This window comes from Tursiops truncatus, chromosome 19 (assembly GCF_011762595.2).
Source record: "Tursiops truncatus isolate mTurTru1 chromosome 19, mTurTru1.mat.Y, whole genome shotgun sequence".
Classification (NCBI taxonomy): domain Eukaryota; kingdom Metazoa; phylum Chordata; class Mammalia; order Artiodactyla; family Delphinidae; genus Tursiops; species Tursiops truncatus.
In genome coordinates, this window is record NC_047052.1 from 42,588,884 (window position 1) to 42,605,152 (window position 16,269).

The 16,269-nt window shown below is 54.9% G+C and overlaps 1 protein-coding gene across 20 annotated transcripts; it reads left to right on the forward strand.

The window, feature by feature from the left end:
- Positions 1-2,441: 2,441 nt before the first annotated feature.
- On the forward strand, positions 2,442-16,208 carry LOC101321670 (phospholemman). 20 transcript variants are annotated; one of them, XR_012328169.1, is made up of 13 exons: positions 4,316-4,342; positions 4,923-4,997; positions 5,510-5,546; positions 6,474-6,523; positions 6,719-6,770; positions 7,025-7,342; positions 7,510-7,600; positions 8,878-9,004; positions 11,535-11,564; positions 12,216-12,384; positions 13,209-13,283; positions 13,400-13,442; positions 13,601-13,617. XR_012328169.1 is itself a non-coding variant. In XM_073796601.1 (11 exons), the coding sequence occupies exons 4-11, from the start codon at positions 6,488-6,490 to the stop codon at positions 16,123-16,125; spliced, it is 771 nt and encodes a 256-aa protein (XP_073652702.1). In that variant the 5' UTR covers positions 4,316-4,342; positions 4,923-4,997; positions 5,510-5,546; positions 6,474-6,487; the 3' UTR covers positions 16,126-16,208. The 20 variants fall into 20 exon arrangements, 13 of the variants coding, with proteins under 13 accessions (XP_033700882.1, XP_033700881.2, XP_033700880.2 ...); XR_012328170.1 differs by having other exon boundaries at positions 12,216-12,312; XR_012328171.1 differs by lacking the exon at positions 8,878-9,004 and having other exon boundaries at positions 11,432-11,564.
- The last annotated feature ends 61 nt before the right edge of the window (positions 16,209-16,269 follow it).

Genomic DNA, 16,269 nt, shown 5'->3' on the forward strand with positions numbered 1-16,269 from the left:
GAAAGATAGATAAAGAGCTTTGGGCCAGGGACACTGAGGGGAGACAGATGGGCCTAAATCCATACTCACAGAACGTTCAGCCCAGCAGGGTTTTCCCTCCTGTTCATGATGAGAAGAATGACAAGGATGATGATGGTGACAGCTTACTTTTTTTTTTTGTGATCACTTACTGTGTGCCAGGCTTTGTTCTCAATATTTTCCATGGATCATTTCAGATAATCATCCCGACCTCCCTCTGAGTTGAATAGTATTATCATTTCCATTTTACAGAAGGAGAAACTGAGCCACAGAGAGGTTAAGTCATTGGCCCATCACCCAGCCCGAAAATGGCTGGGCCTCTCCACTCTGGAGCAGCTGACCCTGTGAGGAGAGGGACCCCAGCACTGGCTAGAGCTAGCCAGGTGCCCCCCTCCCTGCTCCTCTGTCATCCCTCCCCAGGGCTACATAAATATTAGGGTTATCATTAACCAGGGACTGCTGGTGACTCTGGGGTATAGGGCCACAAGGGGCAGAGGCTCATGAGGGAGACTTTTGAAGCTGCTGGGGTCCTCTGAGACCACGTGCACGCGCGCACGCGCGCGCGCGTGTGTGTGTGTGTGTGTCAGGGCCACCTGTGCCTGGGTGTGAGCCATCTGCCTGCTCCTGATCTGTGTCCTGCAGAGTGTGGTATCTGGGCCCAGGTCTCTTTCAGGTGGGGGCAGTTTCTGTCCTTAACCACCAGAGGGACCTTGGGAGAATTATCTCCACTTTGCTAAACCTTGGTTTGCAGATATCTAAAATGGAGTTAATAATAAGACAACATCAAGGGAACTTCCCTGGTGGTACACTGCTTAAGACTCTGAGCTCCCAATGCAGGGGGCCCAGATTCGACCCTTAGTCAGGGAACTAGATCCCACATGCATGCCGTAACTAAGAGTTTGTATGCCACAACTAAGGAGCCCACATGCCGCAACTAAGGAGCTCTTGAGCTGCAACTAAGACCCAGCGCAACCAAATAAATAGTAATAAATAAGTAAATACATATTTTTAAAAATGACAACGTCAGGTTCAGAGACCTCTGAGCCTGGCCCAGGGTGATACATATTACCTTAGTGATTTCTCCATTTTGTAGGATGGGAAACCAAGGCACAGAGAGGTCTCTTGGGCTGCTCGAGCTCTCACAACTAGGAATGGCAGAGCCCAGAGCTGATCCCCCTTTTCTCTGTCACCAGTGCCTGGTAACCTGGTCTGCCCATGAGGACGCCAGGTGTGTTGTCCTCCAGGGGTTTTCAGGGGTCACATGAGCTCAGGGACGGGGAGGTTCTGGGCTAAACACATCAGCGCACATTTGGTGGTGTCTCCAAGGGTGTGAACACAGAGCGTGGGCCTGTATGTCTGCGACTGTATGACCAGCTGTGTGCCTGTTTGCTGGTGCATGAGGATGTGTGTGTGTGTGTGTGTGTCTGTTTTTATGGTTATGAAACCACAGCGTGGTTGGTTGTATGCCTGTGTCCTTGACAGTGTTTCTGCTTCTCCATGAGCCCACATAAATGTGTGTGTGCGCCTGTGTACAAATGTGCACAGTTTTTGTGCCTTCGCATGCCTGAGACTGTGTAGGAGTGCTGGCTGTGGCGGTGCCTTTGAATGTATTTATGTTTAGTGTGCATGTGTTGGTGTGTTTCTGTACAGACATTTGTCAGTATTGTCCTCGCCAGAGTGTGTATCTCTGTGACCATTTGTAAGAGTGCACAGTTGTGTGGTTGTGTCTTTATGCCTCTATACGGGCATCCATCTCAATGAACACGTGTGTGTTGTGTGTGTACAAATGTGTTTGTCTTGGTGTTTTGTGACTGGTGTGAGGAGTGCTGCTGAGTGTCTTTGGGCTTCTCTATGGGTGTGTCATTCTGGATTTGTATGTATGGACATGCATGTATTTGTCTTGTTTCGTGCCTGTTTATCCAGGTCTTTGGGTTTCTGTGTGTGTGTGTGTGTGTGTGTGTGGTGTGTACCCCTGGGGGACCTCACAGTCAGTAGAAGACAACCTATATACACGCTGAAATGCCCCCCAAACGGCCCTGTGGTGCTGACGAGGGCCCCGCAGGACCCTGGGGTCAGGGGTCAGTGGACTCCTAGGCACTCAGGCCAGGTGACCTTAAGCCCAGGCTGGGCCCAGTTCCCAGGGAGCAGCGTGGAAAATCATTGACACCCACCCTGCCCTCCCAGCTCCGAAGCCCTCTGAGGTGCGGCCGAGGCTCACGTGTGAGTGTGTGTGTGTGTGTTTGTGCGCCTGTAACACAGTCCTCCCTGCCGGCACCTCTTCTCCCCAGCTTTCCCCACGGCTGGCTGCCTACGATTCCTCCCTCTGAGCTGAGAGAGTTAACCTAGCGGGCCAGGGCGGTCTGGGCTGGGGGCCGCCCCCTGGCCCCCCTCCAGCCCGGCTCCAGTTACAGCTGCCGGTTGGGGAGGGTAGGGGTGGGGTGGGGCGGGGAGGGGAGACGGCTGAGGGCAGCGCGGCCAGCTCTGGGCCAGGGGGTCCAAAGTGCTCGGCCCCAGGGCACAGCCGGACGTTTGGGGCCTTCTTTCGGCAGGGGACAGCCTGACTGGGGTGAGCGCCCCCTGCCCCTCCCCTCCAGGCCTCACCCCTGGCCTGGCTGGGCCGCCTATTTTGGGAACAGGAGTGGCTTCCCAGGCAGGCCAGACCCAAGAGGAAGGGAGTGTGGTTGGGACGTTGGGGTTCTCCCAGGGGTGGAAGTGTGGGTGCAGCTCCTCCCTGCTCCTGCTGTGGCACGTGCACCCTGGCTGGGTGTGGGTTTTGGACACTCACGTGTGTAGGGTGTAGGTCGGGCTGCGTCATTGTTTGGGGGTGCAGAAGGCCCAGATAAGGAGTAGCGTGTGCCTGGGTCTCCACCCCATGTCCTGCTCCAACCAGAAGTTTAGGGAGTGGGCGTCGTCTCCATTCCAGCCCCACTGTGTGTGTGTGCGCGCGTGTGTGCATGTGTGCGTGCGTTCCTGCCCCTGGCATCTGTCTTCTACCTCTCAGCCCCACTGGCCTGGGCCGCAGGTCACTCGCCTGGCATTGTCCGTTCATGAAAGATGTCACCCAGAGGCAGGCAAAGGGGACGTTTTCCCTGTTCTCATCTCTTCCAGGAGAGGAGAAGGGGTGGCCTTTCCCACGGGGGCAGCCCATGGCAATGTGGCAGCCCAGCCTCACCCGGGCAGCGTTGTGCGTGACCCCCAAGGGGGGGGAGGAAGGCTGTTGCCATGGTGGCCTGTGCGAGGCAAATTCCTCCGGGGTGAAATGGGAGATATTTATACCCAGGGTCAGGCAGAGAGCGGGCCAGCGGCTGAGGGCAGGAGAGCTGGGATATTACGGACACGGTGAGGCTGTGGTGTGCGGGCAGGTGGGCCCTTGGGCATGTCCTGGCTGCCTCTTCCCTGGCAGCGTGTCTGTCTCTCCACCTGGGTGGGGCAAGGCATCCAGGGTAGGCATGGGGAATCTGGGGCCTGCTGTGGGGAAGGCCCTGGCCTGCGGGAGGTCCCTGTGGACTGTGTGTGTGTCTCACCCCTGTCCTTGCTGCTCTGTGACCCCCATGGTGTGGGTTGTTTTCGTGATGCTGTGTCCCAGTGAAGCAGGAGGGTGCCTCTGTTTCTCAGGGTGATCAACCTGGATGATGGACGCTTTTGAAATTAAGTCCCTGGACTGTCTCTGACTTAACAGAGACAGTCCCCTGAAGAGAGTTCAGGCCCCAGAGGTGGGGGACTGAGGGTACAGGTTTCCTGACCCTTGTTGTCCCCCAGGACAATGGCATCTCTCAGCCACATCTTGGTTCTTTGTGTGGGTCTCCTCGCCATGGTCAACGCAGGTGAGTCCGGGGAAGGCAGCCCACTACCCACTTCAGCCCCAAGGGTGGCAAGGGTAGGGGAAACCCTGCAAGAGAAACAAGTTGGAGACTCCAATCTGAACTGAGTCAGTTGAGGCACCAGGAAATTGGGGTCTCACGTGGGGTTCAGTTACAGGCTGGTATCTGGGGGAGGGGAGAGGATGCCCCAGGTCAGGCAAAGGTGGAGCGCGGGATGGAGGCCTGTGAATGACGGAATCAGAGACAACCTGTAATGAGACGGAGAGCTGAGGCAGTTAGGTGCCTGCTGTTCCACCCAGGACAGTGCAGCGGGGCAGCTAAGACCCAGAGAGGGTAGGCAGCCTGCTCAGGGTCCAGCAGTCCCCAGACTCTCGGCCCAGGAATGTGAAACCCCCAAAAGGTCTCGTTATGCCCCTCCTTGTCCAGGATCCCAGGAAGCATCCGACCCTGATTTCTTTCTCTCTTTCCAGAAGCGCCACAGGAACACGACCCATTCACCTATGGTGAGGGAGGGAGGGGCACCTTTCTTTGGGAGTTAGGGGGTGCTGGGCTGGGTTCGCCTGTCCTCTCCTCATTCCTCCCCTCCCCCCACCTCTCTCTGTTTCTGTCTCCATCTATCTCTAGACTCAGTGTTTATGTCTCTGTCATTCTCATTCTCTCTCTTTCTCTTGATCTGGCTCTCTGACTCTTTCTGTCTTGATCTCCCTCTGTCTCTGTCTCTCTGTTGGTCTCTGTCTATTTCATCCCTCTCTGTATCTCTGAATCTTTCTCCTTTTACCTCTTAGTATCTTATGGCTCATCCTCTGCTGCCACCTGCCTTTCTCCTCTCCCTGATCCTCACCATCATCCTTCCCCACTCCCTTGTCTCCTCCCTCCTCCTTGCCTTGCCCACCTCCTCCCCTCCCTTTTCTTTACATCCTCTCTTCTCCCTGATCCCCCTTCTCCCACATCTCTCCCTCCTCCTCTCATTGATTTCCTTTCCTCTTCCCCATCCTTCCTCCTTGCCCCTTCCTCCCCATTCTGCCCCTCTACCATCCTTCCTCCTCCCCTCCCTGCATTCACGCTCCTCCTTGCTGCCCACAGACTACCAATCCCTGCGGATCGGAGGCCTCATCATCGCCGGGATCCTTTTCATCCTGGGCATACTCATCATCTTGAGTGAGTACCCCTACCCAGACTCCAGCCGCGAATCTGCGGGTGTCTGTCCCAACCCCGTCCAGTCCCCGCTCCGCCTCCAACCCCGCCCCTATCAGAGCCCTTGGCCCCGCCCTTATTTCTGCCCACCCCGGCCTCACGCCCTCGGCCCCGCCCCTGTTTATGCCCCTCCCCATCGCTGCTCTAGGCCCCGCCCCTTCTACTCCGCCCTCGGCCCCGCTCCCGCTTCTATCACCGCCCCCGGGCCCGCCCCGTTTACGGCCCCGCCCTCGGCCCCGCCCCTGTTTCTGCCCCTCCCCTTTCCCTGCCCTAGGCTCCGCCCTGCCCCTTCTACTCCTCCCTCGGGCCAGCCGCGTCTCTATTGCAGGCCCAGCACCCCCCTGTCCCTGCCCCACCCTTATCCCCCCCGCCGCTCCAGCCCTGGCGAGCGCGAGCTCTGGCGAGCGCGAGCTCTGGCTCGCTGTGCCGCGTAGAGCGTAATCTCAGCGCACTCCTCCCCACGCCCCCACCCACAGGCAGAAGATGCCGGTGCAAATTCAACCAGCAGCAGAGGTAAGAAGCCTCTCTGGGCTCTCACTCATCTACTCCCGCTCTGAAGGAGCACTGGGGGCGAGGCCGGAAGTCCACTCAATCCAGAGCCAGAGAGACCCCTCGGCAAATATGTATCAAGCACCTACTACGTGTCCAGCCCCAAGCCAGGCCTTGGGACCAAGCCACGAATTAACTGCCCTCCCTGCCTGGCTGAGCGTCCGGCCCAGTGGGGGCGGTGGCGATGGGCTCCAACAGACCCACAAATATAAAATCACGAAGCGCCGTAAGTGCTGTGAAAGAAAGAGCCGCGGCGAAATGAGATCACCTCACTTGGCGGCCCAGTTTAGCTCGGAGTCCTGTTTCTAGCTCTCTGATTCATCCTTAAATAAAAATGTAAAGCCCAGGCAATGTGTGAATACCTTGTCGGTATTAAGATACTTGTAGATGTTATTATAAATAAAGGTAGTATTTATTGGGTGTGTCCCACGTGCAGGATGCTGTTTCATGATGTGTTATTTATCCCTCACACCATATCTATAAGGCAGGTGCTTTTATTAACCTCATTTTACAGATGAGGAAACCAAGGCACGGGAAGGTGGTCACACGCCCCAAATCGCTCAACTGCAAGGTGAAGGCTCTAGGTTTCTAACCTAGGCCGTCTCCAGGCAATCTGCCCTCAAGTCGCTTTGGCTATACCTCCTTTGCAAATTCTAGTTCCTTCTCCAGCATTCGGGGAGGTACTCTCTGTTACCGGCCTGGAGCGCCTCCTGCCAAACACTTAAACTGCTCCTGGGTGCACTGGATTTTCTGGCGGCCCGGAGCCTGCTCCTCGCCCATCTCTGGGTCTCAGTACACAAGTCTGTGAAATGGGGGCTGCACTGGGGTTTCCCGGGTGTAGCTGCCTCTCTCCTTTTCCATCCCCAATTCCTTCTGCATCTCTTTTCTCAGGACTGGGGAACCTGATGAAGAGGAGGGAACTTTCCGCAGCTCAATCCGCCGTGAGTTTGGGGAGACTTCGGGTGTTTGGGGATGCAAGCTGGTTCCAAGAACCCCTTTCCTGGTCCTCCGTGGGCGCGTGGAGCGGGGGGCTTGATCTGAAACCCGAGGTCGGGGAGTTGCCCTGCTGTGCTCCCACCTTCCAGAGGAGCTGGGGTGCCCCTCCTGCTATCCGAACTCTATGTGTTCCCCCTTAGGTCTGTCCACCCGCAGGCGGTAGAGACACCTGGTGCGATGGAAGCCAGCCAGGTCCTGCAGCTCTGACTAGGCTGGAGGGGGGAGGGGGGAAGGAGGAGGGGGCGAAGGGCTGGGATAGGGGGCTTGGAGGGCTCTCCTGCCTCTTACCCTTTTCACCCACACAGAATTCCCCTGGCACCTGACGCCTCCCACCCACCTTCCGCGCGCCCACCTCCATCTGGACTGTCCTCTTTCCCAGCCCTGCCCCCACAGACTCCCGTCTGCCGCTCAGATTTCCAATAAAACGTGCTTTTCTGTCTTGACAGAGCGGTGTGGATCTGTCAGTCCCTTCGCGCGGAAAGCCTGGGCGCCCCCTTGGCCCCGGCAGAGGGCGCCCCCACCCTTGGGGAAAGGGCGGGGACGTCGGCAGTGGGCGGGGGCGGGGGCGGGGGTGGCCGGGACGGGGGCGGGCTCTCCGGGCCCCCATTGGCTACGGCCCCCTCCACACCAGGGCTCCCCCCATCTCCCCCCGACAACAGTCCGTCCCGGTTCCAGCTGCTGCAGCCGCGCCTTCACCGCCTCGGCATCCAGCCGACCCCTGCTCCGGCTTGGCATGGCGACCCCGACCCAGGTCACCACAAAGGGTGAGCGTCGCCTGGGGAGAGGGCGCAGGGGGGCTCCGGGATCTTAGAGCTTAGGAGAGAGGCTCTGGGGAGATTCCAGTACTGGAAGGGGAGGGGAATGGGGAAGGGGATGTCCCTTCCTACCATGGGCGGAGGCCCCTGCAGTGCACCCCTTGGCACCCCTCCAGGCCTCTTGGACACCTTCTCCCGGTGGTGTCGTTCCTGTGCGGGACCCGTGGTTGGAGAGCGGCAGTCCCCGGAGAAAGGATGCTCGGACCGGTAGCTATAGCAACCGGGTGGCTGGTCCAGCACAGCGGTGGTAGTGGACTCGAAGAGATGGGCTTCGAAGGTGGGAGCGGGTGGATCTGCAGCCACAGAGGTTCTCGCAGATTTCAGGGGGGTAAGGGGAGGGGGTCCGTATGCCTCTTCTTTTCCTAGTGCTGGCACCTACGGTGGGTGTTTCCTGAAATCTCTGACAGGCAGGTTCAGTAGGAAGCAGGGAGAAAGAGGGAAAGATAGGAGCTGGAGGAAGTGAGAGAGAGACAGAGAGAGACAGAGAGCAAGAGAGAGGGAGACCGAAAGGAATACAGAAAGAGACTGACAGAGAGCCTGAAAGAGATAGAGACTGAGAGACAGAGGGACTGAGGCAACTATGGAGAGGGAGGCATAAAGACACAGAGGGGGAGAGAGAGAGAGAGATGGCCCCACAGCGTGAGAGGGAAATGGAAAAGAGAAGGGGGGGTGGCACAGGGTGGGGCCCGTACCACTGCAGTGAGCCCCCATGGGCAGGGATGGGTGTCAGGACCCTCCTTCCCAGCCCACATTCGGGGTGTTGTCTGGTCCGAAAGGTGCACTTGGGTGTGCACACAGATGCCCCTCTCTACCTCCATCGCCCACACAGATATTTACATTTCACACCATTAGCCCAATTGTGCACCCCCGAAATACTGACCCCCCCAACAGCCCCCTTTCTTGAGCCTGCTTCTGCAGATAGGCAAGGGGAAGGATGCTTCCATGGTGGGGGAGAGGTGGGCAAGGGAGGGTCTCTTGCGCTGAGAGCAGGGCCAGGGGAGAGGCCAGCGGTGCTGAGGAACCTCTGGCAAGTGAAGGGAACCCCAATTCCACTCTGATCTCTCCTCCCCTGTCTGCTTTCCTGGGAGGTGGGGGCTGCTGCACTGAGCCATATCTGCAGAATTTGAAGCAGGGCGGGGGGGTGGGGGTGGGGGGGGCGGCTGCAGAGGCTGGAAGCCACCCTAGGGAGAGGGGGCAGGGCTGAGGCAGCAAGCCTGGCGGGAGCCTAGTGCTTCCTTTCGTGGAGATGGTGGTTAGCAAGATCGATGGCAGCAGACGGGCAGAGGTGGGAGGACAGATGCCTCCACCTCCCCACACCCTTTCTCCAGTCACAGCAGGAGAGGGGACCACAGGTCTTGGGAAACCCCGGGGGAGGAAATGCATGTTGCCTGTTGCAAACCACTTAATGAAATTAATTAATGAGTGAATGGATTGTTTTGGGGCGGGGGATGGCTCCCGCATCCCCCCATCCCCCACCCCATCAGAGAGCAGGAGGGTGTGTTGGGGACGAACAGAAAGAAGATGCAGGAGCACAGCTGGGCCTGGGTCCCTATCCCTAAGAAGGACCCTCCGCTTGGCCAGAAGCCAGTCCTGCAGAGGCAACAACAGGAGGTACAAAGGGAGCAGAGGCAGTCAAGTTTGGCCCCAGAGTTAGAAACCCAACCCCCAAGTCCCACACAGGATCCTATCCAGCCTGGGGTACCCAGACCCATCAACTGTCTTCACCTCTCAAGATGCCCCAGTTGCCATAGTAACCACCTCCTTCCTGATGTCTCCTTGGCAACTGGCCAGGAGTGGTGCACATTCCTTCTCCTGCCTCCTGGCTCCACCCTTAGCTCAGTCTCGTCCTGAGGACCCAGATTGCTGGGGCAGCAGAGACCAGAAGAGGAACTTCTGCATGGAGCAAGGAGCACCCAGGGAGGAACCAAAGAGGACTCTGGGGCAGGCGCTCACCCACTGGGCTTCTGTGATGGTTTGGGGAGGCAGGATGTGTGGAAGCACAGGAGACAAAAGCAGGATAATTCAACTGCTCCACCTCTGATGCAGTCTCCCTGCAGCCTAGTAGGAGCTCATTCATTCATTCATCCATCCATTCATTCATTCTAGAAAACTTCTTTGAAAAACTTTATAAATGCCAGGATTAACAGTAGAGATGAATCCAATAAATTTACTCTCCATCTGGTGGGGGAGCTAAGACAGAGCACAGATGGCTCTAAACTAATGTTTCCCCATCCTGATGCTTATGAGTACCACCTTCATGATTTTTGCCCTGTCCAAATGTTCCCCACACTGATATTTATTTAACATTTTTCCTTCAAAGAATTAACTTTTAAAAAACTTTGTTAGCTTTATTTTATACTGCCACCACAAATGGAAAATCAGGAATTTTTTTTTTTTGGTCTTACACTGAAGGCAAGTATTAAAATGATCTTAAACAGGTGACTTCACTTTTCTGAGCCTCAGTGTTCCTCTTTTGTGGAATGAGGATGAAGATAGCGCCTATATCAGAGAGCTGCTGTGAAGATAACTGTGTTAATGTCTGTAAAGTGCTTAGAAGAGAGCCTGGCATGGACTCAGTGCTATCAAATGCTGCCTAGATAAATAAATAAAGGAGAAAAGCAAATAACATCATAACAGTCTATTTAGATATTGTTGCCTGCTGAAGGCCCTGAACCCAAGGCCTGTTTCATCTTGGGAGATTAACAAGGGTTGGAAAGTGTAGCGTCACATCAGCTCCTATTTAAGACTTGCTCTTTGAAGATTGGACAGGGAACTGAGAAGGGTGAACTTACACACTGTGAGTCAGTGCTCATCAGGGTCTTGCCTGGGTGCCACCTGCATGAGTCAGTTTAAACGAGAGTATACTGTGGTAACAGAAAATCTCAGTGGCTTCTCACAATGAAGGTAGATTTCTCATTTGGACTATATGGCCACCACAGGTCAACTGGGGGGTGTCTACTCACCAAAGAAAACTGGAGAAACCACGATCTTGAGCATTCGTATCACCAGGCCAAAGGCAAAAGAGAGCTCTTGCGCGGGCACTTAAATGCTGCAGAGTTCATTGGCCCGAATGAGTCATATGTCCCCCTTCCCAACCTCAAGGTAGCCAACCTTCCTGAGCCTGGATAGGGGAAGAACATTAATGACAACATCTGGCATCTCCCTGGCGCTCCTGATACCCCACCCCCACCCCCACTCCCCTAGTGGTGCTTGTTTTGCAGAATCGTGCTCTAATCAAGGCAGAGTGTACTAAAAGCTGTCAGAGGAATTAGGGAAGCATCAGGGTGGGTTTCTTGAATGGGAAGGATGTTCTGAGCTCTCCTGAAGGGGAATATAGTTTGAGACAGGGAGGTGGGAGTTGGGGAAAAGTAAATCCACAGACACACAGACACACACACGTTTTATCCACATGTTAACGTTTTTGAAATCAGAGTGAGTCTTCCAATGGATGAGTATGTTTTCTGTGGTACAGCTACACACATATGCGTGCATATACACACACACTGGGAAGGTTATTACAAAGTCAATTTTGAATCTTTAAATTGATGTCTGAGAAATAAGTAATATAGGATATAAGTATATATATATAATATAGTATGATATAATATAATATAAAATTTTGGACATCTCTGCTCTGCTGGATTTGGTGTCAGGAGCAAGTGGATGAGAGCAGTAGCCACAGTGCCTGCCTTTTGGGGCTCTCAGATGGCTGAGAAGTTTCAGGGAGTGTTCAGGGGAAGCTGATACACTCAGCAGTCCACTCAGCAGTGGGATTGGAGTCTCAGCATCGTATGCAAACGGGAGTATATATGTGTATTTCAGAAAATGAGTCCATGCTTGCATTAGACCTCCACGGGGGGCTAGGACCGGGACCGCCATGTATGGTTAGGTAGGTTGTACACTGTACAAGGGAAGGTAGCGACCAATGGAATGAGTGGGGGCTGGAATCCAGCCTATGCTCCTCTCTTTAAGCTTTGTGTCTGGCCATGAGGCTACATCATCCAGAGCAAGACGTCTCATTATCTGATTTCTACACAGAAACCACTGGACCAGTGGCCCCATCAGGATCCTCAAAAATGTTAAGAAGCTCATTGTTGAAATTTTTTCCCCCTCTCTTTCTTTCTCTGCCTCCTTGCCACAGTTCCTCAGGAACCTGACCCATTTTACTACGGTGAGTGGCAGATGCTGTGCTGAGGGTACCCTGGGGCTGGATGAGGGGTGGCTTTAGATCCCCATGGGTCACTGCTGAAGTGGCTTCAGCTATGGCTACACGCTACGTGCTGGCCCACTGGCCATGTGACCATGTGGATATAATTCACATCGGCTGGGCTCATGGAGGGCCGAGTCAGACTTGGGGAGGGGGTACCCTCTATGGACCCTCTTTAGGCTTCACCAGCACTCTGGGCTGGTGCACCGGGATCATCAGAGAAGCAGACAACTCTGACACCGGGCTGTCGGGATTTGAATCCTGGATTATCCACTCACTAGCTGTGTGGCCTTGAGCAAGAAACTTTGTCTCTCTGGGCCCTTCTGTAAAATAAAGAATAGTAATGGTTCCTACCTATAAGGACTGTGGGAAAGAGTTACTCGGATGATATCATTAAATCTTCCCCACAGCACTGAAGCTCAAAAAATGACTCCAGGTCCAGCAGAACTGACCCCAGTTCTCCCTCTAAATACCCTCCTGCCCTCTCCCATTGCTCACTCATACCGCTTCTCCATACGCCAAGTTCTTTCCTGCCTCAGGGCCTTTGCACTTACTGTTCCCTCTGCCAGAATGCTCTTCCTCTAGCTCTCCACACAGCTCCTTTTTCTTCTTCAGGCCTCAGATCAAATAATGACTGTCTACTAGCAGAAGCCCTCCTGACTCCCCAGCAAGAGGGGCCACACCCACATCTAGCCATGGTCACATGACTGAGGTTTTTGGTTTTCTTTTGTTTAACACAATATGAACGACAACTCCCTGAGGGCAAGGGCCTGGGCTGCTGCTGGTACGGAGTGGTTGCTTTATAAATTAATATTTTTATAAATGTTTACTATAGCACACTAGACAAGAATAATTCTTATGAAGGAAAATAAAAGAAAGAACGAGATTAGGAAATGTTGAGGAGAGCATGGAAAATTCTAAATGAGACAGTCAGAGAATGTGTCACTAACATTTGAATAAAGCCCAGAAGCTGGTAAGGGAGGGATATTTGGGGGAGGAGCTTTCAGGCAGAGGGCCCAGCAAGTGCAAAAGCCCTGAGGTAGGACCAAGCCTGATAGGCTCCAGGAACTGCAGGGAGACTGGTGTGCTTGGAGTAGGGGATTGAGGAGGAGAGTGGAGTGGGATGAGCTCTGAGAAGGGATGGGAACTAGGTGGTACAGGGCCTCATGGGCTGTGGGGAGGACTTTGGCTTTTCCTCGCAATGCAGTGGAAGTTGGAGGGGGTGGAGTGGTGTGCTCTGAACGCAGGAAGACCCTGAGCAGACTCAGGTGTTAACAGGATCCCTATGGCTGGAGGGTTGAGTAGGGGGATGGGTGACAGAGAGACCACAGAGAAGGTTGTTTGCTGAAAAATATACATATATATATATATATATATATATGCAATAGAGGAAGTTCATATCTTTCTCTATATCTATGGCCAAACAATCCAGAGAAGGGTAAGAGAAGGGTAAAGAGGAGAGGTTAAGGGGAGCGCCCAACGCCCAAGGCCATGCACTTGATGCTTACGTTGACCCACTGGAGGAGCCTGCGGCCTTGAACCCAGGCCAAGGCTCCAGGGGAGCTGAGGTGCTGCCCCCACTTTGATGTCCTCCCATATCTTCCCCAGACTATGACACTGTCCAGACCGTGGGCATGACTCTGGCCACCATATTGTTCCTGCTGGGCATCCTCATCATCATCAGTAAGTGTGACCCCTTCTTGGGCTCCAAAGCCCTGGGCACCTGCAGTTCCCCTGCTGGCTTTTGTCCAGACCCTTATGTCCTGTCTCCTTGTTCTGTTCTGTCTCTGTCCTAACAGGCAAGAAGATGAAGTGCAGGAAGGCGGACTCCAGGTCTGAGAGGTCCGGCAGCAGTGGGGAGAGACGGGGAGGGGTGGGAGCGGCCTGGGGCACAGGGGGGCTGCCAAACAAAAGGGCCCCCGGGGCCTGCCAGGTGCTTCCCAGAAAGCCTGCGCAACTGAGCCTGTTTATGCTTCTCTCTCTCATCTTTGCTTCCACAGCCCAACATGCAAATCCTGTAAGTCGGAGCTTCCCTCCTCAGGTGAGGGTGTGAAAGGGTGTGGTTCTGGGAAGATGGGTGGGAGCAGGGAGGGGAGTCAGAGGGGAAACTGCACTGGATGGCCCTAAGAATGGGGCCACCAACGATGGAGCTGAGACCCTGCCGATCAAACATGTTAAAACATGAAGTTAGCGGGATGTGAAATGTCCTAAAGGGTCCTTGAAACAGCCCAGAAACAAGTACCTAATCTCATAAAAGCAAGGATGAACTAATTCCCCAGATGAGAAAGCCACAGCCTGTGGAGAGAGGGGTCCACATGGGAAAAGGATATTGGCAGTCAGAATGAAGGCAGAGTTGAGCACTAGAGAAGGCAGGAAGATAGAATGTTTTCCAGACTTTAGTGTTCAGTTGGGAAGATCTAGGATGAAATGACTGAGAAAAAGGGAGGAAGGAAGGAAGGAAGGAAGGAAGGCTTGTGAATAATTGTATCAAAAAACAAAAAGAGAGACATATAGAATACAGGTTTTAAAAATTGATATTGGAGAGCTTCCCTGGTGGTGCAGTGGTTGAGAGTCCGCCTGCCTGTGCAGGGGACCCGGGTTCGTGTCCCGGTCCGGGAGGATCCCAACATGCCGCGGAGCGGCTGCGCCCGTGAGCCATGGCCGCTGAGCCTGCGCGTCAGGAGCCTGTGCTCCGCAACGGGAGAGGCCGCGACAGTGAGAGGCCCGCGTACATCAAAAAAAAAAAAAAAAAAAAAAAAAATTGATATTGGAAAAGAGACAATAGAAGAGAGAATATGAGTGTGAGGATGGAAAGATGGAAAGTATAGGATAAAGAGTGAAGAGAATGGGGGTGTAAGAGGAGGTGAAGGGTGCAGGAGGGGATAGAGGAAGAGGGGGAAGGAGTCCCTAGAAGGGGTGGAGAATGGAGGAGGAGGGTGGAATGTGGGAGGGGGTGGGGTGAAGGGGGGGTGGAGGGTGGAGGGGGTGGAGTGAGGAGGAGGGGGAGAGTGAGTGCAGGTGGATAGATGTAGGATGTAGGAGGGGGGATAAGCATGTAGATGAAAGATTGTGACTCCTTGGGGGTGTTAATTTTAATTATGTAAAAATATCTCGACCTGTTTTTAGTGGAACTGTGTCCTTTCCAGGGACTTTTAAAAAATCAGAGATGGGAAACTCTGCCTCTTATAAAGTTTTTAGAACTAAAAAAATGGGCCTTGGGGTACTCCATATTTGGAGGATTTGATGTGGAATTTCATGTGTTTAGTTTCATGTTTATTTAATGAGATTTAAGAACATTAATGGGTCACTTTGTGGATGATGGGGGGGTACGGTTGGCCTGGGTACCTGGCCACAGTCTAAGAATATGTACAGAATTCTCACCCATTCCACTTGAATGATGGGCCCAAGTGGGTGGGAGACATAGGAATTCCTGTTGTATCCAAATGTCCCAGAGATGGTGTGCTGGAAAGGAATGGGGGTATAGGAGGACGCTGGGAGCATGGGAGAGGGTTGGAGACTCCTTTTCTGGTGGGGGGACACCACAGAAAAGCCCAGGCTGGGCCAGGGGTCTTCGGCCTCATCACAGATGTGTTCCTCTCATGACAGTGTCCTGTGGGACAGGACAAAAGCCCCAAAGGTGTCCCTCTATGGACCAGATATTAGGATGCAGGGAGGCAAGACAACTTCCCAGGGCTAGCTCTAGGGTGACAGTCTGGAGACCTGACTTCCATGAAGGGGGCCTGGCAGTGTGTGGCGGGGGGCTGCCTGCACCCCTCTTGCTGCCCACTGGAGCTCCATGGCTCTCTCTCTCTCTCTCACTCCCTCTCACCCCAGCCCCTGGAGGTGGCGGCGTGTAGACCAGCCCTGGGCACCTCCACTACTGTCCCTGCCTGATTGCGGGAGCCTGAGGACCAGGTGGAGGCGGTGGGGACCCCAGCCTTGCCCAGGGAGCGCTCCCCTGAATGAGCCGTCCCACCTACTCCAAGGCTGGAGCCGCTGCACCTCCCCAGGCCTTGGCAATTACGACCCCCCAAAGAGCCCGTCTGCATCCCAGACCCAGGGACTCAGGCCTCCAGCTCCTGGGGTCCCGGGAGTCCACCCTCAGCCCCCCACAATCCCTGTGTGCTACTCGCCGGCACCTCCCTGCTCCCCGCACCCTCAGCGTCTGTGTCTTGAGCTTAATAAACGCGCATTTGGTTTTCCCCCTGTTCTGTCTGTGTGCTCTCATCTGTGGGGGCCAAACTGGGGAGGGGACAAAGCTGAAGCTGGGGAGCTGTCTCCCCCATCCCCAGATTTTCCCCCTTCCTCTCCTTCCCCTCCCGCAGCGCCACAGTGGCCGCCTTCTCTCTCAGAGCCCCTCAAGCTTCCCTTCCCTCCCTCAGCGCCACCGCCCCCAGCTGCCCCTTCCCTTCTCATCCCCAGACCCCAGAGTAGACCCCTCCCCCGCTCTCCCTCCCTCCCCACAGGAGCCCCACCCCGCCCAGACCTGCCCGCCCTGCTGTTCCCCACCCCCACCCTCCCCTAGGCCGGGGGGCTGGAGGCCTCCGCCCAGCCTCTCACCCCAGCCCCCCCATAGCCCTCAACGTCTCCCCCTCCTGCTCCCACCCCGGGCTCTGAAGCCAGGAAACCCAAGAGGAAATGACTGAGCCCGTCTCGGTCCCCGCCCGCC